General features: G+C 38.0%; 2 protein-coding genes across 4 annotated transcripts in view; one reads left to right on the top strand and one right to left on the bottom strand.

Moving 5' to 3' along the window:
• The first annotated feature begins 6,760 nt into the window (after positions 1-6,760).
• LOC129764816 (rap guanine nucleotide exchange factor 4) overlaps positions 6,761-25,647 on the top strand; it is a 511,489-nt gene continuing 492,602 nt past the window's right edge. For both annotated transcript variants that reach the window (XM_055764313.1, XM_055764312.1), the window contains exon 1: positions 6,761-7,656. The gene's annotated coding sequence lies outside the window, so the exon portion shown is untranslated. The remainder of the gene's footprint in view (positions 7,657-25,647) is intronic.
• LOC129764817 (uncharacterized) lies at positions 8,960-13,381 on the bottom strand. Of its 2 annotated transcripts, none has more exons than XM_055764317.1 (2): positions 13,180-13,381; positions 8,960-10,712 (listed from the first exon to the last, which is right to left on the bottom strand). In XM_055764317.1, exon 2 carries the CDS (start codon positions 10,037-10,039, stop codon positions 9,206-9,208), a length of 834 nt encoding a protein of 277 aa, XP_055620292.1. In that variant the 5' UTR covers positions 10,040-10,712; positions 13,180-13,381; the 3' UTR covers positions 8,960-9,205. The 2 variants fall into 2 exon arrangements, 1 of the variants encoding a protein (XP_055620292.1); XR_008741247.1 differs by lacking the exon at positions 13,180-13,381 and adding an exon at positions 10,772-12,662 and having other exon boundaries at positions 10,041-10,712.

The raw sequence follows: 25,647 nt of genomic DNA, 5'->3' as shown, positions 1-25,647 counted from the left end.
GTATGGTGACCTGACATAACCACAGATGTTGATCGATGATTCATGCGAAACTTGTGCCATAAATGGTAGACCGGTGAAACCAATTCCAATGCAAAAGATATTCACTCCTAAAACGGTTTGGGAGACGATTGCGCTCGATTCCAATAGTCCACCATTTAATACTGAAGAATATGGAAGCTATTGTTGTGGAACAGACAATATTCACTACACCATTTTTCCCACAACAAAATGGGTTAGTCGAAAAATTCATGAGAATTTTTAATAAAGCTAACCGGGAACAACTACAATGATGGGCTGCAGGCTGCAATACATAATGCAAGGGTGGTTTCACTATTGAACCGAGGATAAGCGCATATTGATGAACAGTTGCTCAACGAAAGGGACGCAAAGACGAAACTGTCTTCGAAAAAGAATTAGGATAAAACGCGAGACGCTAGACCGTGCAATGTTCAGCCTGGCGACACCGTAATAACCGAGCAATAATCTAAAACTAAGGAAGATTCAAGATTTGACAATGGACGTTAGGTTGTAGTACAAGAGCATAATGGTAGATTACTCTTGAATGACAATGATGGTATCCGCTCAGACGACATGTCACTCGAACGATAAAAGTGTATTCATGGCGAAAAGTAGAAACTAAAGAACAGAGTCCGGAGGAAATTCCAAAAGCAAGCAGAGGAAAAAAGAACTCCTGGTTATTCATCTGACTGTGCGATTGACAAGGATCATTCAAACGGTTTTACCTTCACTATTGATCATCAGACTCATCAAGCAATATATAAATATATGTTTTTTTTTCAAATTCCACTTAAACCGCCATGCATGCAAAATAATGTCATTGATATTTCTATTCCAAAATAGTCAACTGAATGATTCAAAAACAAGAAAATAATAGACAGCGCAATCAATGAATTTTGACAGTTGGTGTGTTATCGAGTGCGTGCAGTACTTGTTTCTATCGCTGCGCGTTGAGTACACAGATGGCACCCAGAGAGAGTGTCGTCATTTTTTTTATTTCCTACCCTATAAAACATGTGGCAAATTATATTAGTTATAGATAGATAATCCAGGTCAGAATTGACCGTGAGGACTGTAATCAGAGAAAATTCACGCAGCAGAATATTTTTAATCATATTTTTTGGAGTATTCCGTATCGTAGATTGAAAAAAATATAAATTGGAATGACAGACAAAAGACAAACAAAAACAACACAAAAAGAAGAAGGGAGAAGGGAGATGTGAGGTGCGTGGAAGAAAGATCAAATGCACAATACCCTACCCCTCGCAGCTGACAGTATAACAGTGATGTTGGTGTTATATCATAGCAGCAGTAGTAGCATACATTTCCACTTCATTTCTTTCTTCAGCAGACAACGGTGGAATAGGTAAGCCACGCTTAATATTTCCTCTCTGTATCGGGTGATTTCACTGTAGGATTATACAAACAGCATTGAGGAACCCGTGCAGTGAATATCAGAAGTTTCACACTAATTGGATTATTTCTATCAATTATATTGAAGCTCTCAAACCGTTCTACAATTTGTTCTTTGACACCCAAATTCTATCTTTCTTAATTTGGCTGCAATATCGATATAAAGAATTCCTGGTAAAAAATCAAGTAAAATCTCCAAAAATCACTATTTTTACCCCACTGTACATGTAATAGCCACTCAAATTTCACCTTAACGTTGAAAGGTTACATTTCTTCTTTAGATGAGTCATATTTGAAATATAAAAAAAATATTTTTTTCCAAACTATATATAATCGAGTCCAAAATTGTATATAATCCAATCACATATAATCGAGTCTGACCTGTATCAAATGAAATGGATTGACTAGTAGATTGACAGTTATTTATTAAAAATGCAAATCCAAAATGGGTATCAAATGAAAGTGCTCGACTAGTAGAAAATAGCAGATCATGAAAAATTCAAATCCAAGATGGTCACAGTCCGCAACTAACTGATTACTTTTTAATGGTTTCATTCAGCTTGCCCTGTTTGTATGTATGTTTGAGTGTTTGTAGGATTGCCTCACATTAATTTAAATTTGACCCCGTTCCTGATCACTGATTGTTCTGAAATTTGGAACATACCTTTAATTATACTGCCATTATAAAACTGCTTGAAAATTCAATTTGGCCGCCCTTAAAAAATGGCTCAATGGCTTGACTTGGAAAATAGATTATATTATGAACAACATAAATTCGAAAAGGTAACCGCCTTTAAATAGTCGACTATGTATTTTTTGCATTCCCCTCAATACAGGGAAACTTCGATATAGCGTACCATCGTTATAACGTACACATTTTCAAAGTCCAAAGGAATAATTTTCTGAATAGTATTTTTCTGAAAGAATAATGAATTATCTGTATTTTGATACTAAAGCTTGGTTTGTACTTTTAACCAATCCCGAAGTACAACTGATTTGTGATTCCGGATTCTAAATGAATAAAATTTCAATCAACAGTATGAAGAGAAACATCATTAGAAAGGTTGGCTTCGTCTTCTGGTTGAATTTATCCATTAACCTTACTCAAACAGCAACACAATAAAGTAATATAAGCTACGTTTCTGAGTTCTTTATTATGTTTCGATATAACGTACAATTCGATACAACGTACAATTTTGAAAGTAAAATGTACGTTATATCGAAGTTACCCTGTATTGTTATCAAATAAAATGATTTGACTAATAGAATACAGTAAATAATTAAAATATTCCGAAGAAAATTAGGTAAGAAATAAAAATTAAAAAAAAGTTGAATGGTTTTATTCTAGAGATACCGTTGTAGTATGCTAATGGTACAGATAATTTACTAAAAACTAGAAAATAAAATAAATAAAACAGCTTTTGAGGTTATACGGATTAATGTACTAAAAGCTAGAAAATAATTAGACAAGTAATAGTTAGTAGTTATCACATCCGTTCCTTCATTCATGTTTGTGTTGTTGATAATGTAGTGTATTCTCCAAGTCAAGCCATTTAGCCATTTTTTAGTTCTTTTCTCCTCTACTCTGCAACCTCGAATTTTCTGGAGCTGTTTGACGAGACGTGTGCTATTACTCTGACTTGAATCTATTTGTGGCGACATATAAGTTTTCTCCAGGTAAAGCTAACAGTATATGCCTGGCGAAGCTAGGCCCAATCGCAGAATATTATACAGTAGTTTTTCCGTTGCTGTTTTTTGAACTGTCATGCCTGCTCCAGCTGGGTCTACGGCTACTAGGCCACCGTCGTTGAGGTTGCTGATTGCCGAACTGAAGGACATCCAGTCATCGTTTAATGATATACGACGTTTTATTGCGAACTTTCGCAGTGACACCAGCAACTCGAATGTTGAAATTCGATTGGAAAAGCTGGATGAACTTTGGGAACGGTTTGGAAATATTGTGGTAGAGATTAGTATCCACGAGGACTTTGAGGAATCAGAGGACCTGGAAAGGGATAGGCGACAAGTACTATGAAGCTAAGTCTTTCCTCGTGGACAAGCTGAAGGAAAGAGAGATTAGAACCACGTTTGAAGAATCTTTTCGGAATCCTGATGCGTCGATGCAGGGAACTTTTGAGCATGTGCGACTTCCCCAAATAAGGCTTCAGACATTTACTGGGGATATCGATGAGTGGTTAAGCTTCAGAGACTTGTTTAAGTCGCTCATCGATAACAAAACCGGACTTGCCTGATGTGGAGAACCTCCACTATCTAAAGGGTTGTTTGCAGGGCGAGCCTAAGAGTCTGATCGATCCGCTCCAGATAACCGCAGGCAATTACCAAATTGCGTGGGACTGCTTGCTGTAGAAATACAACAACAGCAAGCAGCTCAAGAAGCGTCAAATTCAAGCGTTGATGAAGCTACCAACGCTAACGAAGGAATCACCTGGAGAACTACATACGTTGGTTGAAGGGTTGGAGAGAACAATAAAGACATTGGACCAGATAGTGCAGCCTGGTGATTACAAGGACCTCCTGTTTTTTTTTTATCCAAAATATATATTTTTATTAAGGCGTCAACCTGACGGGGCCGGGAGTTCAATATTTCGACAATGTTTGCCTTATAACTATGTTAGTAATATGTAACCGATTACTCGCGGTTGGCTCGAGGTTAGTATTACAAGATTTTTCGTAGTCGAATCAACATCGTTACTACGCGCCTGGACCCTGTTATTCGGGGGGGCTGGGAGGAGTTCTCTGCGACCAAGGAGCAGTAAACCTACAATGACTTGATCGATTTCCTTCAGAGACGAGTTCAGGTGTTGGTTCTTTGCCGGCCAGGGTGATAGAGGGAAGACACCAGCAGCAAACACAACCATAAACAAGACAAAAATCAGTTGTTTCGAAAACTAGCTTCAACACGGTGCAAGGTTCTGGGTTTCGCTGTTTCGTTTGCGCAGGCAACCATTATCTCTACCAATGTGTTACGTTTCAAAAAATGTCAGTGGAGGATAGGGAAATGGTATTGCGTACGCATTCTCTCTGCCGCAACTGTTTCCGCAAGGGCCACCGTGCGAAGAATTGCCAATCAAAAATTTCGTGTCGAAGATGTAAGGGTCGACACCATGCTCTTGTGTGCTTCAGAGCAGAGGAGGATACTCATTCAAAATTCGTGACAGTCTCAAGGAGCCCCAACAGAAATCAAACTAAGGAAAACCAGGGACCATCGTGTTCGGCGTCTTCTCAGTCTTCGCAAGTTGTTAATCTCTCAGCTAAGAAGGTTATCGCAGGTGAAACGACATCGAAACATTCAATGAAGGTACTTGTGGCAACTGCCGTGGTGATGGTGAAGGACGCCGATGGTAATCAGTATCCAGCCCGTGCTCTCTTGGATTTGGGCTCAGAGAGTAACTTCATGACTGAAAGGTTGAGTCAAAAATTAAGGGTGACTCGTGAACGGGTTAACATTCCGGTCCTTGGTATTGGTAAAGTAGCTTCTAAGGTGAAGCAACGGATTCGGGCTACAATATTATCTCGCGTATCCGGATTTTCCCGAGAAATGGAATTCTTGGTTTTGCCCATGGTGACGGTGAATCTCCCGACTACATCAATCAACACAAGAGGATGGGCAATACCCGAAGGAATTCAACTTGCTGACCCCTCGTTCGGGGTACCTACTGCTGTGGATCTGGTACTCGGTATCGAGTCATTCTTTGACTTCTTTGAATCCGGAAGAAAGATTGGATTGGGTGATAATTTACCAATACTAAAGGAGACAGTCTTCGGATGGGTCGTCTGTGGAGGATTGGCAGATTCTACTCAGGTTTCAAGAGTCAATTGCAATGTGTCAACTACGAAGAATTTGGAGTCGTTAATAAGCAAATTTTGGTTCTGTGAGGAAATTAATTCAACAAACGACTATTCACTGGAGGAAGCCCGCTGCGAGGAATGGTTCGTACAGTCAGTTGTTCGAGATGATGATGGGCGATACATGGCGTTTCAATGCCAATGGAAAGGGATGCTTTGTCGCGACTAGGTGAATCCAAGAACATTGATCTTCGTCGCTTACAATCAACTGAACGCAGCTTAACAAGGAATACTAGCTTACGGGAAGAGTACATCTCATTTATGGAGGAATATCTGCGACTAGGGCATATGCGGAAGGTTGATGGAACTTCTAGGGAATCAGGCAAACGGTGTTTTCTTCCGCATCATCCGGTGGTGAAGGAGAGTAGTACGACAACTAAGGTTCGAGTCGTATTCGACGCATCCTGCAAAACTTCTTCTGGGGTTTCCCTGAACGATGTATTATTGACAGGGCCGGTAGTACAGGAGGATTTGAGGTCGATTATTTTATGATGCCGAATCAAACAGATAATGTTGGTCGCTGATGTGGAGAAAATGTTCTACCAAATATATATTCATCCAGAGGAAAGGCCACTTCAATCCATTCTGTGGCATGCATCACCTAAGGAGGAGGTTTGCACGTACGAATTAAATACAGTAACTTATGGTTCAAGGCCAGCACCATTTTTGGCGACCAGAACACTCAAGCAGTTGGCAACGGATAAAAAGGAAACATATCCACTCGCATATAAGTCAATTATCGAGGACACCTACATGGACGACGTGATTACTGGCTCAGATAATGTTGAAGCAGCCATTAACTTAAGTTTTCAATTAAATCACATGATGGAGGACGGTGGATTTCTTTTTGCCGATAATATCCAAATATCCAATTTCATTGAAAAATTGCATGGTTACGCTTGTAGGCAAAAAAAAACAACAAAATTTTGTTTTCCCAACATTAATGGTATTGGTGATTACGTTTCCTATGCAAACATGGGCACTTCAGTTCAACTAAATATTCATTATTGGCTCAAACTCATAGTAATCGCAGAAACTCGATGAATCTCTTCCAAAGTTTTTACGGGATGCCAATCACCGTTATTATCCTTATCAGCCCAATTTCCCCTTCAACCCTAACGACTTCTGCGAGAGGAAACGGACGCTCCACAGCTTCCGCGCGAAAATAATGCTACAAGTCACTCATACTCATACCGAGAGTGAAAAGAAAGCACGCAGCACAGCAGCTCTCACGCTCGCATGGGGGAAGGTTTCTCTGTGTTTTAGCTGCTTCCTGTTGAATGTCCCGGCCGAGACGCTCGAGCGCTTGAGGTGAGCGTTGCGAGCTCTCAACGACCTCAGGTTGCGTACCTTGCCGCTAGACCGGCAGAGCACACGTGTGGGCAAACTTGCTGCTTGCTGTTTTCCTTCCGCTGAGCTCGATTCTCGGCTCGTTTCGGGCGGGTTTAGTTCAATCTGAACGCGAGTCCGGTGCAGACGTGCAGAATCACAACGGGTCCTGCCCACAGGAGGTCCGTGTCCGCGTTACGGGTTGCGTTACTGGTAGTTACTTTTTTTTTCTCTTGTGTGCATGTATAAGTGACAAAATTTGACCAGTCATCATTTGTTAGGCTCTGAGATCATCAACCGCTGTGGGGACCCCAAAGCGGCGGAAGTGAGTCCACAATGGGTCAGTGCTGTTTTGATCAAGGTTAGTGCCGTGTTACTTTTGGGAGGCCCAGACGGAAGTGATTAAGGTGGTTTATTGAAATCGTTCGACAGATCCCAGTTGTGGGAAGAAACAGTATAACTGTGTTATCACATAACAAGCTAGAAAAATTGGGTAATGTGAGCTACAATTTTCCGTTTTGTGATTCTGTAAGTGAGTGAAATGAAGAGAATGTTGTGATGAATTAACTGTGAATTGAGAATTTGTTCCGGTCCATATTAATCGACTACCAAGCCTGAAAAGTTTTTGAAACATCAAGCCAAAAAGGAACAATCAATTCCAAATGGAAGCATCCTGTGCTATCGCTGATTTCATGAAAAATTATAGTTGCTACTAGTGGTGTTTGAAAGTGTTTAGAATAATGCAAATTGGAGCTCAAATTGACGAAGAAAGTGACCAAATGGTGCACCCAAAGCAATCAAGCTGAACGGGTTTTTATGTGCGACAGTGAAGAAAAAGCAGCGGAAAAAAAAATATTGCAAATACTGACACCAGCGGTTTGCCGCGCGCAATCGATGAGTAGGTGAACTTGTTTCTACCTGCCGCCTCCAAAATAAGATACAAAATATAAACTCCGTGGTCGGCTTGTGTTGGATACCCTCCGACTAGTGAGTCAAGGTGCAACGTTTGGGGTGAACAAGCGGAACAAGGTGAGAAATGATGGGGTGAAGCACTTGCATACTTGCGCATATACACATAGCTCTGTGGGTCGTTTTGTCTCGTGCCGAAGTGGATATTAAATGTGGTGGAGATGGAGAAGAAAAAACCGCGAGTCGCAGCTCAGCTTCGACGGAGCCGCGATTGTGATGAAATATTAAATTCTTCCATCCCATTTGCTTTCGTTTGAATTTTCATTTGGCTGAGTGGTAGCCGAGGAATTGTTGCATAAAACTGCATCGCACATCGTACATACTTTTGAATTGAATTTATATTTTCAGCATCATAAACAAGTATTCTAGAATCTTCCGCCTTCCTTGAAAATCTTATTCGAGGCCTTTAATTTTGATGCGATAGTTTTCCAATAAGTGGTTGATATATTTAGCGAGATTAGAACATTTTCAGCTAGATTGTTTAAGGGTGTACATCAAAATTTTACAACGATCATCAGTTAGATTTATTAAAGTAGTTTCCAATTCTTTTACATTTGCAGTTCCTTTCATCTGCAATTGTATATCTCGCGGCTACCTGATCCTAGATGCATAACGCCTAAGTGAATAAAAACCGAGTTTTCCGTTTTATCCCAAAATGTAATGTTATATTTATAAGGAAACAATTTCATGCGATTGTTGTGTTTGCATTTCAAGTATCAATTTTATAATACGAGAATAATCTGCAACATTGGGCCTGATCACGATCTTCACTTCACGGTGAAAACGAAGTGAATTGTATACAGCGTTATTACGGCTGCCACGGTATGTGTAGAATCCGGAAGAGTTCATCCATCGTGACAACTTTGGTGAACTCGGTGTTATTATGAATACCACGATACTGTCACGTCACGGGGAAAAACAAGTATATTTGTCACTCGTGTTTTAGATGGTGAAAGCTAGTCACGCGGAGTGGACTAAGTCTAATTTCGTATCTATTTAGCTTTCATGATAACATTTCGAATGCTATCTTGCTTTTTAGGAAAGAAAAGAAAAACAAACAGCAACTGACCCGCCTGGTGGCATTTTTAGAACGAAATCCTGACGTATCCAGAGGACGTAAATTTGTTCCTTTGAATTTGTTGAAAGCGCTATGGGATGTAAATCTATATATATATGTATATATATATATATATATATATATATATATATATATATATATATATATATATATATATATATATATATATATATATATATATATATATATATATATATAAGTTACAGACCCGATCCGGGCTTTCGGATTTAAAGAGTACTCTACTCTACGACATTAGGACTAAGACTGATTTATTTACAGATTTGCTACAACGTTCAACCTTTTCTTCTCTTGCCACGCCAACATGCTTATCTCCGTCTCCTCCGTTGTTGTGGTATTGCGCTTCTGTTTGTGTTCCTCCAGTTTCCATCTTCATCGGTTTGTTTAGGATTCCTGCATTCTCGCTTTCGTCGTGGGAGTCCTTATCGCTGCTGCTTAGATTGTTGTTGGCTATTTGCAATCTTTGGCCTATCTCATGATCCTTGTCATGAATGCGTTGAGAGCATGCATCTTCTAATGTTCCCATTCTTTGTTAACAGCCAGTTGCGCAGATGTTTCCTTAACTTCTCCCTTCTCCGAGTCTGAAACGTCCCGTTTCTGTATGGTAGTATCCATCTTTTCGATATCGTGAGACAAACGTTGTACGGTTTTAATTTTAATATGATAATTTCTTGTTCGGAATAGCAATATCAAAATTGCTATTATGATTAGGATACTGAAACTGGACACCCCGAATGACGTATACGTGTGAAATTTGTGCTCTTTAATGAGAGTTTCAAGATGGTGTCTGTTGTTTATGTTCAGTTCCTCTATCTCGAATTTGGCTTCGAAATGTTTTGTTTCAATTGTAAGTCCAACAAATGGAAGGATTAATGGGGTTTCAAATTTCGTTAGCTCTTCATTGGTGAAAACAGATCCATTTACAGTGACGGAACAATTGTGAAATATAATGAGGAATGTCCCTTGAACATTTCTATCTGTGATTCCACAGTTCGTAGTGATGTTCAAACTTGTTTTGCTTTTGACGATTAGATTATTGTTCGATAGCATTTTAATCTCAGTCGATTGTGTGAGATTAGTAAATGTACATTTTGCTGCCAATCCTCTTAATAACTTGGAGAAGCACTCATCCTCAGTGTAGTCTTCTAAATGGTTCCTATTGCATATTCTGTTTCTCTCGATGTGACGACATTCCTTATTAGCGAAAAACGTTCGGTTTTCGTTGATGATGGCGATGGTGGCGGGTAGTTTCAATATTGTGTTTTTTACTGGTAAAGGTTTAACAAAAAATATATAATAACTCGTACTATCTAATTGTAGAATCGATACAATGCGAAAAATTTCCATATGATCGTGAAATGCTGATGGATTTAGATTTGAGAACTCATAGATTTGATCTAAATTTGTTAGAAAAAAAATTTTTTTTTTACTTTACTTGTTACGAAATTCAGTTTTTTTATGTGAAAAATTGTCAGGTAAATCGAAGTTTAACTAATTATATGTTTGGAAGATATGCTGTACGACTCTAGGAATACTCAATTGAAAATAATTTAAATAATTCAGTCAAATTTAATAATTCAAATTCGGCAAAAAAATCAGCCCTTTTTCTGCTTCTTTTTGTTTCATGCTTATAGGAATAATTTTAAACCTAACTTACTCATTGTTTTTCAGAAAACTACTTTCAGTCTGTTAGACTATTTATGATTTCGCTAAAATTATTGTTATCTAGATGTTTTATTATTTCTTCAGTTTATGATCTTATACAATTCGGTGATTTTGATCTTGTTCTATTTTTGGCAATAGAATGTGAATTGAAACATGAATGTTTTTTTTTTTAAATTTGCCGTTCTATTTTTATTTTATAAGGTACTAGAAGAGTTTTTTAGTCGATTTTAGGGCACATTTTATTGACTTATATCGCTGGGGCTTTTTTATGATTAGTAGACCAGAATTTCTACTAGAATCATTGGATTGTATGGATATAGTTGATAGAAGCGGGCAGAAAGAATTTTAGAATTTCCTGGAAAGAGAAAGAATATGATTATTGTTATGGTAGAAGTAATGTTTGGTTCATTTAACATTTTAGATGTGTTCGGTTCGCATTTATTGTGATGGTTGTTTTACTTTGAGATTTGTCTTATTTTACCACAACATTCATATCGCATTCGTTTCGATATCAAAATAATTTTGCCAAGTTGAATGATTTTTCTTCACTATCCTTGATATCGTAAGGAGCTTCTAGACGCTTGAAATCTGGGGGAGATAATATTGTATTATTATGTAATATAGATGATTTTAAAAACATTTTATTAGTTGTCAAGTTTCCGAATTTGTGTCTGTAGCAACGAGATATTTCGTTGCTTGTTGAGCGGAACCTTTCAACGGTTCCATCGCTTCCGTTGTTTTTATCAAGTTTATGTGAGGGTTGCTGAGTTCTGGATTTCGTATAAGTAAAATTTTCGATAATTTCTGCGTGATTTTGATTGATTCCCGTTTGTACTGTTCTATTTATTCGCTCTTTCCTATAATTATGCTCTTGTTTGTTTTGGAGATTTGTTCGATTGCTTGAATACATTTTGTTGTGTAAGTCAGTTTCTAGAATAACTGGATTACTACTCGGGTTGAATAATGAAACATTTTTCGTATTAATTATGCTTGGATCGATTTGAACATTGTGATCAGTATAAGAATTTTGTGTTTTGTTCGATATTAGTGTTTTTCCGCCATGAATATTATTGATCTGAAAGTTCGTTTCAGTTCCGTTAAAAGTTTTTCTGTTCATAGGAATTCTCAAACTTCCTATTAGTAGCTCGTTGGATACGGTATCGATGATAGCGCCCAATGATTTTAAAGATTCGTATCCGATTAGACCATCAAAAAATTGATGAAATCGAAATAAAAGAAATTTCTGCCTTGGTAGTGATTTATAGTTGAAGAAAATATTGAGCTCACTAAATTTGTCTATATTATGCGATCCGGAAATGTTTTTAATTAGATGAGGTACGCAATTAATTTTCATTGTGGGGTGAATATGCTCTGGTGAAATATAATTTTTATTAGAGCCAGTGTCGACAAGAAATTTTAGATTTCCAATTTGTGTTTTAATATTCAGATATGTGAGAAAACTGTTTTCTTTATCATATGAAAGAGGTCTGAATCCCTCTGAAAATTTTAGATTTTGCTCTGAGAAATTATGGTTCTGTTTGAGGCCAGATGAAATATATTTGTGGTTGGGGTATGAATCCCACTGAAAATTTAGGTTATCCCTTAATTCAGGAGTGTTTTGAGTAATAGCGGATTTATTTAATGAATACTCGTTATAGTTAATGGCATTACTGTCAGGAGATACTTTACCTACGTGTTCCCTATTCTGGATCTCTTCTTGGTAATGAATTCGATTGTTTTGAAAAGGTTGGAAATTGGGGGTAGAACGTTGATTATAATTTGTTTTTGTGGGTTGTTTTTGATTAATGAATCGCGAAGAACCTAACTGATTAGTATTAATCAATGAAGGCCGATTTTGTTTGTGATCTGTTCTGAAAGGTTTTTTGTGCATGAAATATGATTGCTGCTGTGATTGTTCTCTAAATGAATTGTTTTTCGTAAAAAGGACCATTCTTTGTGGAAAACTTTCACGTCGTCTTTGTATGGCGTTGTATTGATCTAAAGCACTTTCGTAGGCTTTTAAAAGACTATCAGGTCGATAAATGCGAGTTAATGACGATAAATTCGCATGTAAGCCATCTATGAAAGCATTTGTAATCATGCTCTCGTATGTTTTTATAAGAACTACAGCGCATACTTTTGTCTCGTCGTTCAACAAAATTTTCGCCTTTATATCAGCTAATAAGTTTCGGCACTCTTCATAATACGAAGTTAAATCTTTTGAACCTTGTTTCAAGTAAGGGATACTTGTACAAAGTGTGGAAAGATCTCTTTTGTCGCCAAAAGAATCTTTTAAAGCAGATTTAATTGCCGGCCAGTCTAGCTTTGTATGACTGTTTACAAGGGCGTCATTAGCTTTATCTATAATTTTGTCTCTAATGATGCCCACCCAAAGTGGCATAACATCATTAACCAATTGTGAATTGTTAATTATATTCCTAGAAAATTCTATTTTTTGATCCACTGAATCAAGCCACGAAGCCAGCATCTTCGGCTCTCCTGAGTAATTAGGAATCATTTTAATCGGATCGGGTACCTTTAGCTTATCGACATTATTCATTAAATTCTGGGAGTAACCACTCGCTTGTGGTGTTTCTAAACTCGTAATACGTGTCCTTTGATTTTCAAGAGTTAATTCTTCGATTTGTTTCTGGATTGATTCCGCCATATTGCGAGTTATCATCCGTTTAGAAAGCTGGTTTTATTTTAATGAAGCAAAAGTATAAAACCTTAAATCTGAATACGCAGTAAATGCGTGAAATTGGATCACGTTTTTATTGGTCTTAGTAGTAATTAGTAGAAATTTATAAAATATTACTTACTTGGTGCTCCGGCGAAGGCGAAAGATGTGTTTTCCTCACTATATGACACTCGTTTTACACACACCACAGTTCAATCAGGTCTTAAAGTTCATCGGTATTCCCCCGATTAAACACTTAAACACTTAAACGTTTCGCGGACGGAACTACCAACTGCGCCAGTTAAAGACCCGATCCGGGCTTTCGGATTTAAAGAGTACTCTACTCTACGACATTAGGACTAAGACTGATTTATTTACAGATTTGCTACAACGTTCAACCTTTTCTTCTCTTGCCACGCCAACATGCTTATCTCCGTCTCCTCCGTTGTTGTGGTATTGCGCTTCTGTTTGTGTTCCTCCAGTTTCCATCTTCATCGGTTTGTTTAGGATTCCTGCATTCTCGCTTTCGTCGTGGGAGTCCTTATCGCTGCTGCTTAGATTGTTGTTGGCTATTTGCAATCTTTGGCCTATCTCATGATCCTTGTCATGAATGCGTTGAGAGCATGCATCTTCTAATGTTCCCATTCTTTGTTAACAGCCAGTTGCACAGATGTTTCCTTAACTTATATATATATATATATATATATATATATATATATATATATATATATATATATATATATATATATATATATATATATATATATAAATGGATTTCTGTCTGTCTGTCTGTCTGATTCTTATGGACTCGGAAACTACTGAACCAATCAACATGAAAATTGGTATGTAGGGGTTTTTGGCTCCGGGGAAGGTTTTCGTGATAGTTTAGGACCCCTCCCCCCTCTCTAAAGGAGGGCTGCCATACAAATGAAACACAAATTTCTACATTACTCGGGAATTAATCAAGCAAATAAAAACAAATTAGGCATATTAAGGTTTTAGGGTGCAATAAATGTTTCTATGGTGGTTAGACTCTCCACTCCCCTCTCTAAGGGGGGCCTGCTTTACAAATGAAACACAAATTTCTGCATAAGTCGAGAACTAATCAACCAAATGAAGCATATGGAGGTTTTAGGGTGCAATAAATGTTTCTATGATAGTTAGACTCTCCACCCCTCTCCCTAAGGCTGCCATACAAATGAAACACAAATTTCTGCATTACTCGAAAATTATTCAAGCAAACGAAGCCAAATTTCACATGTGGAGGTTTAAGGATGCAATAAATATTTCTATGGTAGATAGACACTCCTCCCGCTCTCTAAGGGTGGGGTGTCATACAAACGATACGATTTTTTTGCATAACTCGAAAGCTAATCAAGCACAATTTGGATGTGAGGGTTTTTGGGTATGAGAAATGTTTCTATTATGGTATGACACCCTCTCTCCTCTGGAATGGAGAAATATATTACACATATTTCAACCAAAAATATTCCAGCAAAAAATGTCAATTGAAAATTTTCGGAAAACTCTGAAGGAAAAAGGGAAAATTTGGAAAATTAAATTCCCATATGTTCTACAATTACATAGTGACAAGTGCTGTTAGTCCATTTGATGTTTGCGCTGGCGAAATTGATCTTTGTTCGAAACTGAAAATGGATTTTAATGTGATGAAACGCACTCCTATATCTTCTTCTATCTATACGAAAAAAAGGGATAGCCAGATGTGTTGATAAGAGCAGAACTCGAGGAAGGAATTGTCCGATTTAGGGCTTTCTTTATTCTATCCTATTTTCTGTATAAAACATTTATTCCATGTAACGGAGAAACATGCTATTTACAAGTGGTTGAAAAATTTTGAACGAGAATTGTGTCTGAAAATAATCTGATATTATATGAGTTTTGTTAGAAATACTAGGAATTTTATAGTAAAAAGTAAATTCAACGGAGACAAATAAAAGATCAATCGACGAACAGTTCTGCGATTGGACCCATGAACTTGCTCATAGTAAGAAAACGTCAATGTTTGAAGGTATTGATAACACAAAACAAATTTTTGGCGGGACGAAGTTTGCCGGGTCATCTAGTAAGGACTAAAAATGTAGCTCCCGTAGGGCCATTGAAAGATGGCGAATGGACTACTTCCGATTGCCCATGAATAGTTTTTTTTTGTTTCTATTTTCAGGATTATACAAAATTATTTTATATTTAGAATATAAAATAATAACTGTAAAGTTTTTGCAACATTGCAGAGCTGGTTTTTGTAATCCGAATCAGGACAATAGTTATAACAAATAAGGTCATTGTTTTTCTTCTTTTTACGTAATAGATATTTTCAACGGTATCGTTTTGAAGACAAACCTTGAATGAAAGAATGTTAAAAAAGTAATAATAAAATTCAAACAAGGAAAAAATGAGTCTATAATTGCAAAGCATTCACAAGATACTGTTATTAAATTCTTCTCTAGTTCTTTTTTCATAATTTTGATATCCCTCTAAAGAAAATCTCAATCACTTTATGCTTTTGGCAAATTACTCGAATCCCATCAGATGTTTTATATGAAGATTATGCTCCTGACCGATGCTGCTATTTCTGTTTAAATAATTAAATCAAACCTCATGTCCCGTATATCAAATTACACGAGAATGGGAAAAATAAGATGTTTAAACTTCAGAATTCCATATGGGAGTAGCTCAGATTATACTGATCGTAAGGTGGATAAATTCGGGTTTGTTCTGAGATATAGAAGATATTATTATTCATCAAAATTTAAGAAACGGTTTTAAAAAAAATATTCTAGCCTTGACCTACACTAAATACAGTACAAACCCGATTATCTGCGAAAAAGTCAGGCTAGCTCACCGCGAATAACGAAAATTACGAATAATGCTATAAAGGACAAAAAATTAGTTCCAAACACGAAAAAAAAAGATATTTCAGTAAGAAAACTATGTTCTATCAATACAGAAATCATTAAACTATCCATCTACCCACTGTTGCACATCAGTGGTCAGATAATGTGAAAACCATGACCAAAATAAAAGTGCTTAAGCCTATCATTCACTGACAAATTCGGGAAAGGCCTATAGATTTACTATGGAGCTTGTTTTCGTGGATACCGCGGATCATCCGCTCGTGGATAGTCGGGGTTCCACTATACTTCTCACTATTCAAACGAGTAAGACAGAGCTAAGAACAACAGTATACGAGATGTCGGTTATTAAACATAATAGTTATGTTTTATCTCAAGAGTAATTTATAAAAAGAGAAAATATTACTATTAGAAAATATTTATGGGGATTGAATTACATTCCCATATGTACAACAACTACATTATTCACGATCAATCAAGTATCCCTCCTCATCTTTGAACCAGCGTTTGATTCAGCAAACTAACGCACCAAATAAATGAATCATGGGATGAGTCCGAATAGTTGGGATTGAAATACTGAATCATCGAGGTATAATCGCAAACTTGTAATTCTAAAACATACGCTTAATTAAATGGAGTATTATCTCTTATACTGTATTAATTTCACCTACATAACGTTCAAACGTCCGAAATTATGCAACCGACATAACGTTCAAAGGCCCGACATTATGCATCCGACATGTCTCTTATAAACGGGAATGAACTCTTTCACTTCACGGAGTTCATTTTTACACGTAACAATCCGTGACAATGATGATAGACACAAAAAGATTAAGTGAAGTGTAAGTGACGTGAAAGCGTATGTGGCAGAGATGTTCGCGAACAGGCCCATTGTCGATCTCTTATCATTACCAACTTCCAGTCCATTTCTTCCCTTAGTTTTGATTTGAAAAAGCGGTACGCTTGTAGGAACGTAGATGCGTAGATAAGAATCTTCAATGAGCTGATGAGTTGTTTTCATGTCCAAATATTCATTTTGTCCTTCATCGGAAAAAACTTGCTACATACAATGAAGAAGAAACCAAGTTGTGAACTGAAGCAACGTCTTACGTCTTCGTTTGATTTTACTCATGCTGCCAACTGCATATTGCGATCATGCCAATGTATACAGAATTGACTTTTAGGTACCATAGTCTAATCTTCGCCACAAACGCTTGGCAATCGTCTTAGAAGTGGGGCAGAATGGCTTCAAATGCAGCAAATTCAGATGCTCAAAAAAATCTGCGCCAATGCCAACCTTTATTTCTTCGAAATTTGCAATGCGATTCTTGAAATTAAAAATCATGTCAATATTTTAATTATTGTTAGGTTGTTGTTTAGATAGTATAATTCTACAAATAATAGAACTTTTCATTTTACCATCGGATCAGGCAAGAATCGATATTTTTTATTTTGAAAGAAAACGCGCGAACTGTTTTGTGTATCAGATCTGGTGTGAAAGAGGCTGCGCCTAGTTGTCCGGCTTCTTTTATAGACAAACGCCTAGTCGCAGCTAGGTTTAAATTGGATACGTTGTATTACGCAATAGAAGATAAGATTAACAATAGGTGAAAGTTTTGGGGGATAGGATACTGCTGATGATAGACTATGATAGGCTGCTCCAACACCATCTGAAGCAAATACATGCCGATAACTTTCCGACACGTGAACATGCGAAATGAAGCTGTCCATGCGAGTAGCATTGGATATTATGCCACAAATTTCCAAAGACTGTCCTTGGGCTTTATGGACAGTCATCTCAAATGCAAGACGCATAGGAAATCGAAGGCGTTTGAAATCAATAAACCTCATGAACACATCCAATTTGATAATAGTGATTCAAATCTGTTATTCCGTTCTCGAGTTAAATCGTGACGTGACTATTTATATAGATTAATCTTTCCATGATTTAACTACAAAGTATTTATGTTATATAACATTTCAATTCATGTCTTTATAACATTTCAATTTTTTTCATAAAGCAAACGGTCTTACGATCAAAAATGAAGTACCGCATAATTCTCGAGCTCAGAGTTGAAGGTTTTGTATTTGTATCTAAAATTCACAATCATGCTCCCGAATATTCTGACAACAGGCAAAACAACCGATGGGAAGACTTCCGATGGAATCTACATTGAACATTCGAGCGATGATTTATGTTGAAAAGTCGAGCTGAAACAATGATTCTACGACAAGTTTGAAACCCAATCCTAAGCCTAACACCACGTAACGTAACAATAAAGTGGTGTGAGCGAATATCTGTTCTGAAGACTAATGTGTTATTTTGAATCATTTGCACTCCAGGGGAGTGTTTTGTCCAATTTATCCAACTAATCTTAATTCACATGTATACTCGAGGAAATAGCTGAAATAGTGGCAACAGTGTTGCTACAAGTACAGATTTATCTGGAAAGGTAAATATTTTTGTCATGAAGTACAGATAGGTACGGTTTTTTTAATGTAAATTTTTCAAATCTTTTTTTTACTAAGTACTATTTATTTACAATGTGATAATTGACCAATATCGCTCTCTTTTTCTCTCTTTCTCTCTTTCTTTCTCTTTCCTTCTCTCTGTCTCTCTTTTTTCTCTCTTTCCCAGTTAACCTTTTTTATTGTTGTTAGAAGGACTTCAAACTTTCAACTTCATTTGCCTTTATCCTTGTTTAAGGTCATTGAGAAGATTGTCCTACACCCAAACTAGCGATGGTTGAAAACATTTCATCTTTGGCAGAAATGATACCATTTCGTGTGCTGGAGAGTGAAATGCGTAAATGATGAGCTGTTTTAAAAGCTTAAAAATGGTTTGTATGTAGGGTAAATGATCTTGGTTTGTCCAATTTGGGGTGTTTTTACGCAACTAAAGGGTGTGTCACATCAAATTGCATCACGGAAAAAACGCTGTAGAAATTCGCCCAGTAGACCGATCCTTTTGAAAATTTTAGACAGTAAAATAAAAACTATTAAACAACTTTTGGCATTTTCTTTTTATTCATACTTCGAGCCCAAGCCCGTATGCTCGCACCTTCCTCTTTACCCCGTCCATAAGGTTCTGTACAACGTCAGGTTGTAGTTTTTTTTGAACAGAAATCCATTTTCTCTTGAAGTCCGCCTCCGATTTGACAACTTTTGGGTTCTTCCGGAGGGTCTGCTTCATAATCGCCCAATATTTCTCTATTGGGCGAAGCTCCGGCGCGTTGGGCGGGTTCATTTCCTTTGGCACGAAGTTGACCCCGTTGGCTTCGTACCACTCCAACACGTCCTTTGAATAGTGGCACGAAGCGAGATCCGGCCAGAAGATGGTCGGGCCCTCGTGCTGCTTCAATAGTGGTAGTAAGCGCTTCTGTAGGCACTCCTTAAGGTAAACCTGCCCGTTTACCGTGCCGGTCATCACGAAGGAGGCGCTCCGCTTTCCCCAAGAGCAGATCGCTTGCCACACCATGTACTTTTTGGCAAACTTGGATAGTTTCTGCTTGCGAATCTCCTCCGGAACGCTGAATTTGTTCTCTGCGGAGAAGAACAACAGGCCCGGCAGCTGACGAAAGTCCGCTTTGACGTAGGTTTCGTCGTCCATTACCAGGCAATGCGGCTTTGTCAGCATTTCGGTGTACAGCTTCCGGGCTCGCGTCTTCCCCACCATGTTTTGCCTTTCGTCGGGGTTAGGAGCCTTCTGAACCTTGTATGTTCGCAGGCCCTCCCGCTGCTTGGTCCGCTGGACGAATGAACTTGACAAATTCAGCTTATTGGCGACATCCCGGACCGAACTTCTCGGATCACGTCTAAACTGCTTAACTACGCGTTTGTGATCTTTTTCACTGACGGAGCATCCATTTTTGCCGTTCTTCACCTTCCGGTCGATGGTTAGGTTCTCGAAGTATCGTTTTAGTACTCTGCTGACCGTGGATTGGACGATTCCCAGCATCTTACCGATGTCCCGATGTGACAACTCCGGATTCTCGAAATGAGTGCACAGGATTAATTCACGACGCTCTTTTTCGTTCGACGACATTTTTCCAAATTTTTTTTTTTTATTTAATTGACAGTGAAGCATGGCCAACTTGATCTATACACTCTTATCTGATTATAAGCGAAAGCTGAAGATATAATTCCTAAAAATTAAATTTCTACAGCGTTTTTTCCGTGATGCAATTTGATGTGACACACCCTTTAGTAAATGCAAATCGATTGTTGTTCATGAAAATCACACATAATCGATACGAGTTTGGGTTTGTTGAAAAGCCCCAAGTCATTAGTTGCTAATACTACCATAAGGTGTTGAAATTATTCAAATTTTTGCCCAAAAAAATGATCATGGACCGGACATTAGAAATCTCCATTTTTGAATGAAAACATTCGAATTCACAATTAGATGTTGCATTTATCATTGCTTGAGTTTACTGTCATCATATTGATTCATTCATAATTTAGGCTTTCTTCAGAATATTGCCTTTTCTTGGGCATTTTAGAAGTGTTCACCTCAACACAATCAACACAGAAAAACCATACTTCTGCTATGCGCGAATCACACCAAAAACAAACATAAACAAACTGCAGCGCGCCAAGCGTTTGCTATAGAAATCATGTGGACAAAACAACATTATTGAATTGGACAACTCATGATCAGAATTGAGTTCATCAAAATGCGTTAATTTAATGGTTTAGCTATGTAAATCCGATACAAATGGTGAGCAAGCATGATGTTTACAATATTTATAAGTGTTGTAATCCAGAAAAGGTCTGAATACGTGCCAAATAATCATCTGGTGATCGATTAAAAGTTAGCTCGAATGAGGGGCGCATTGACACAAATAGAAGGTGTATTTTATAATCCTTTAAAACATGTGATTTCGTAAAAATATACTATCAAACTACTATAAATCATGTAAAAGGCAATTTCATTTATATGTTTCGAAACATTCGAAGGCCTTATTTGACACAGGAGCGCTGAATTAGAGCATTCAAAAAAGTGGGCAAACCATGATCATATTTTCGACTGGACAAACCAAGATCATTTACCCTATGCGAACAGACATCTTTTTCTGTTTTCTTTTCTCATTTCATTTGGGATTGTGCCAAAAAAAAAGCTCATACGACGTCAATTGGAATCGAACCAAGGCCGGCTGGCTGGAATGCAAAGCTGTTTTACACGACCACGCTATCCATATAGCTGCCAGTGCTGTTATAAAGAAGCGTGATAATATTACACCTCATCATAACATGAAGTTGGAAGATGTTTTCTAAGAGGATAAAGAAGAACATGAACGAGAATATATCTATCTCTGTCTGGGCCGTGTATTTGGCAAACTATACGAAAAGCTTTCATATGCTTTCATTTAAATGTGTCTCCTGTTTCGCTCGCTCATATTGGCTCTAGCATACATATTATACAAATGATACACATGTAGAAGTAGAACATTTTCTGTTATTTTTCAGCTCATTTAATGTAATAAATCGGGATGCCATAACATGTGCTAAAAATTAACTTTGGGTGTAGAAAGTGTTATGGGATTGAATCCACGCTCGCTTGCTTTGTAAGCGGATACGCAACCATTTGGCTACGAGGACCTCTCCTTAGCCTTAACAATAGATGTCGACTCGTAGCTAGTTATTAACATCATAATTATTTCATAGAAGTTTGACATGATTCCTGATTTGTCACCTTGAATGAGAGAAGTAGAAAAGTCGATAGTAAACAAAGTAGGAAACATCAAATGACATATCGCTGTGACATATATTTTGCGTCCTGGAAATTTCACGCAAATAACAGATATTTAGTGGGCGATACTCCACATTCTGTTAATGCTGGCAGTTCCTGTCTTCTAGATGGCGTTGCTTCAAACGGTCTCCACCTAATCAATTCAGTGCTTAATCACAATGGTCGGCTTTTGGATCTTATTTTCGTCAATCATAGTGCTCTACTAGCTTGCTCGGTGACAAATGCACTTGATGTGCTGTTGCAATATTGACTCTCATCATCCCCCCGTCATGGTTAGGTATGACAAGCCTATCGGTGCTTTATTTAACGACGAATTAGATCCCAATGCGTTTGACTTTCGGCGAGGCGATTATGTTGCAATTAATACTGAACTTTACAACGCTGGACATTTTTGGCGAACTGTTCTGATGCTGATGATGTAGTTGATAACTTCACCGTTATGATTCAAGAATTAATCTTACGACATGTCCCTCGGGTTCGTCCACGCCGTAAACCTGTATGGGGAAATCAGGAACTTAGCCGTCTAAAACGCCGCAAAAATGCTTGCCTTCGCGCGTATCACTCAATCAGAAGAGCTTACAATTGTCACCTTTTCAAATTGGCTAGTCGGGAATATAAAACCCTCAACAAAGTGTTATACAGGGTGCGGCAGCATAACTTCCTTTTCTAAAATTCGCGCCACTCAGTTAGTTCATGTCATAGCGGAGCGCTAGTGGTCTCGTTCAAGAGAGGATACTGTAAAGTTTTGTCCCGACACGCTTCAGTCGCCATCGTGCGTTGGAATAGTGAGGAGCGTGCATTTGCCGTTGAGGTTTACTTTTCGAGCGGATGTTCGGTTATTGCAACACAGCGTGCATTTCGGAATCGCTTTAATTTAGCCCCGTTGGCTCCCGTCCCAGACCGCAAATCAATTGTTACATGGGTCACTACATTCAGACAAACTGCAAGTGCGACAAAAGGAAGAACTGGAGTCCCTCGGCCCGTTAGATCACCTGAGCACATTGAAGCAGTGAGAGTGTCAAGCTTCTTCTTAATGTCGTTCCCCGAGGGTGCTCTTCCGATCTTTCCCCATGTGATTTTTTTCTATGGGGTTTTTTTATGTGCACCGTCCATGAACCCTACAAGATTTGGAGACCAACATCCAAGAAGAAATTGCCAACATAACACCTACTATGCTAACAAGAGTCATGACAAACGCCAGAAATCGGTTTACGCAATGTATGGAGAATGGGGGACGTCACCTAACAGATTTGATCTACAAAACAATGTAAATAAAAACTATATACATGTACCTACATTATAAAAGATAAATAAATATTTTCCGATGCATACAATAGTTTTTATTGAGTTTTGAAAAAAGTAAGTTATGCTGCCGCACCTTGTACTTTAACTATGTGCGTAACACAGAACGTAATCTTCGAGGCAACCCAAAGCATTTTTGGCGATTTGTTTATAATAAACGCTTGCCGTCGACTATGTTCCTAAATGATGAAGTGGCGTCTTCCACCAGTAGTAAATGTGCTTTGTTTGCGAAATACTTTTTGAGTGTATTTAGCATGGAATCAATACCACCTGATAATGCTTTGCGTTACGTTGCTAGCGACGGATTTTCAGTTGGAACTCTTTCCGTTGTGGCAGAGGATGTTGCTTGTGCGGTTTCCAAAATGAAACAATCTTATTGTCCTGGGTCTGATGGTATTCCTGCTGCTTTATTGAAAAAATGTTGTGAAACACTAAAATCTCCGATCGCTACAATATTCAACATCTCTTTACGAAAGAACAAGTTTCCTGGAAGTTGAAAACCATAATTTGTGTTCCCTGTATTCAAAAAAGGTGATAAGCATAGTGTGGAGAACTATCGTGGGACCACTTCCCTGTGCTCTAAGGTGCTTGAGGTCATTGTTTATGATCATTTACTGTTTCAGGTAAAAAGCTACATTTCTACTGCACATCATGGGTTTTACCCTGGTCGATCAGTTTCAACAAATTTACTGGAATTTACATCGCTATGCTTGCGTACTATGGAACAGGGTAATCAGATCGACACTATTTATACCGATCTGAAAGCGGCATATGATCGTGTTGATCATGGAATTTTGCTTGCCAAACTCTACAAATTAGGAGTATCATCTAGATTGCTTTCGTGGTTAAGCACATATCTACGCAATCGCAAAATTTCCGTGAGAGTGCGTTCCTCCCGATCGAGGGGGTTCCAAAATGGTTCCGGAGTACCGCAAGGTAGCATTTTAGGACCTTTGCTATTCTCACTGTTCGTTAACGACGTCACCCGACTATTTCCTCATGGAACAAGGTTATGCTACGCTGACGACGTAAAAATTTATCTGCCAATTAAGACCACCAGAGACTGTTTGAGACTTCCAAGCTTGATTTATTTATTTGCGGAATGGTGCAGCTTTAACCTAATGACAATCAGCATTCAGGAATGCACTGCTATCAGTTTTACCCGAAAAAACAACCAATAGTTTTCGATTACAGCATTAATGGCTCGTTACACCAGCGAAGTAATAACGTGACGGACCTAGGTTTTGTTTTGGACAGCGTACCGTCAGCTCGGAACAATTTTTCGAATCGTTAGAGAATTTTGTGATCCTGGCACTTTACGCTCAATAGTTCGGTCCATCCTCGAGACAAGCTGTGTTGTTTGGAATCCGCATTATGCGTACTGGATACTTCGAATTGAAAGGATACAAAGGTGCTTCATTCGTAGAATTTGCCGCATGCTGCCTTGGAGAAATTATAATAATTTGCCACTGAATTAGGATCTTTGTCTGCTAGTTGGCATAGCTCCTCTCGAGCTGCGACACAAGGATATTACCGTATACCATTGTGAAAAGATATTGGGTTTTTATGCCGCTTTGAGTTCAAATTTAACGTTTGCTCAAGGTGGTTTACGAGGATTTTTTACGCGGATTTTCCAATTAACGCGGTTTTTTACGCGGATTTTCTTATAAACGCGTAACCAGTGCAATATCACATCTCCCCCTTAGCTCACATTTTTCTCTTATGTTCCCTCAGAGCATCTCACGATCATTAGTGCTTGTAACGGAGCTTAGCGCTTATGAAGGAAATTAGTGCCGCACCTTATAACGATTCTTACGTGGATTTTCGGTGTTAGGCAACTGGTAGCTCACCGGGCTGTACAACGAGACGGGGTTTATACGGGCAGCGATTCGTGAATGGATCTCCCTGTCTACTTAGCTCTGGACAGTTCAACAGTGGTACTGCACGTGCTTCGGCAGTAGAGTGTAGAAATTACTAGGGAATCTTCTAGCAACAGCAGATGACCTCATTCGTGAGGAAAACCGAACTACAGCTACCAGTAACCAACGAAATTACAGGAAAAAAAACAAAGGTTTTCGGAAGCGAACAACACTCAACTTTTTACTTTCGTTCTACGTAAGGATAGTCCCATTTGATATTTCTCATTAGGTGACATGGTTATTTTTACACGGATTTTCCAATTAACGCGGTTTTTTACGCGGATTTTCCAATTAACGCGGTTATTTTTACGCAGTTTTTTTTACGAGGTACATATCCCCCGCGTAAAAAAACCTGGGTGTAAACAACATTGAAAAACGTGATTTGACCTCACTTACACTGCGATGCGATGTCCGGTTAGTTAGCTGTTTCATGGTTTTGGGGTCGTTAACATTTTCAAACAAGCGCAGGACATCTACCGTCTTCTGAAGTAAACAATCCTGAATACGCTGCGGAGATCAAATGTGTCGGTTGTTATTAAATAAAAAAGGCCAATGTTAAATTTAATAAAGCATTTTAATGTTTTCATTTTAAATAAAAAATGAAACGAAGAATGTTTTTACTATATATTTTATCATTATTTGTTTATCTATCTTTTGACAATAAAACAAAAATTGAACAGGGAAAAAATATTCATAATTAAAATAATTATAAGCTGACTAGCTGACCAGGCAAACGTTGTTCTGCCAAATCAATTATTTCTAGTGAA

The sequence above is a fragment of the Toxorhynchites rutilus genome, chromosome 2 (assembly GCF_029784135.1).
Source record: "Toxorhynchites rutilus septentrionalis strain SRP chromosome 2, ASM2978413v1, whole genome shotgun sequence".
Classification (NCBI taxonomy): Eukaryota; Metazoa; Arthropoda; class Insecta; order Diptera; family Culicidae; genus Toxorhynchites; species Toxorhynchites rutilus.
The sequence above is the reverse complement of the archived record's forward strand: the minus strand, read 5'-3'. Positions and strand labels throughout refer to the sequence as shown.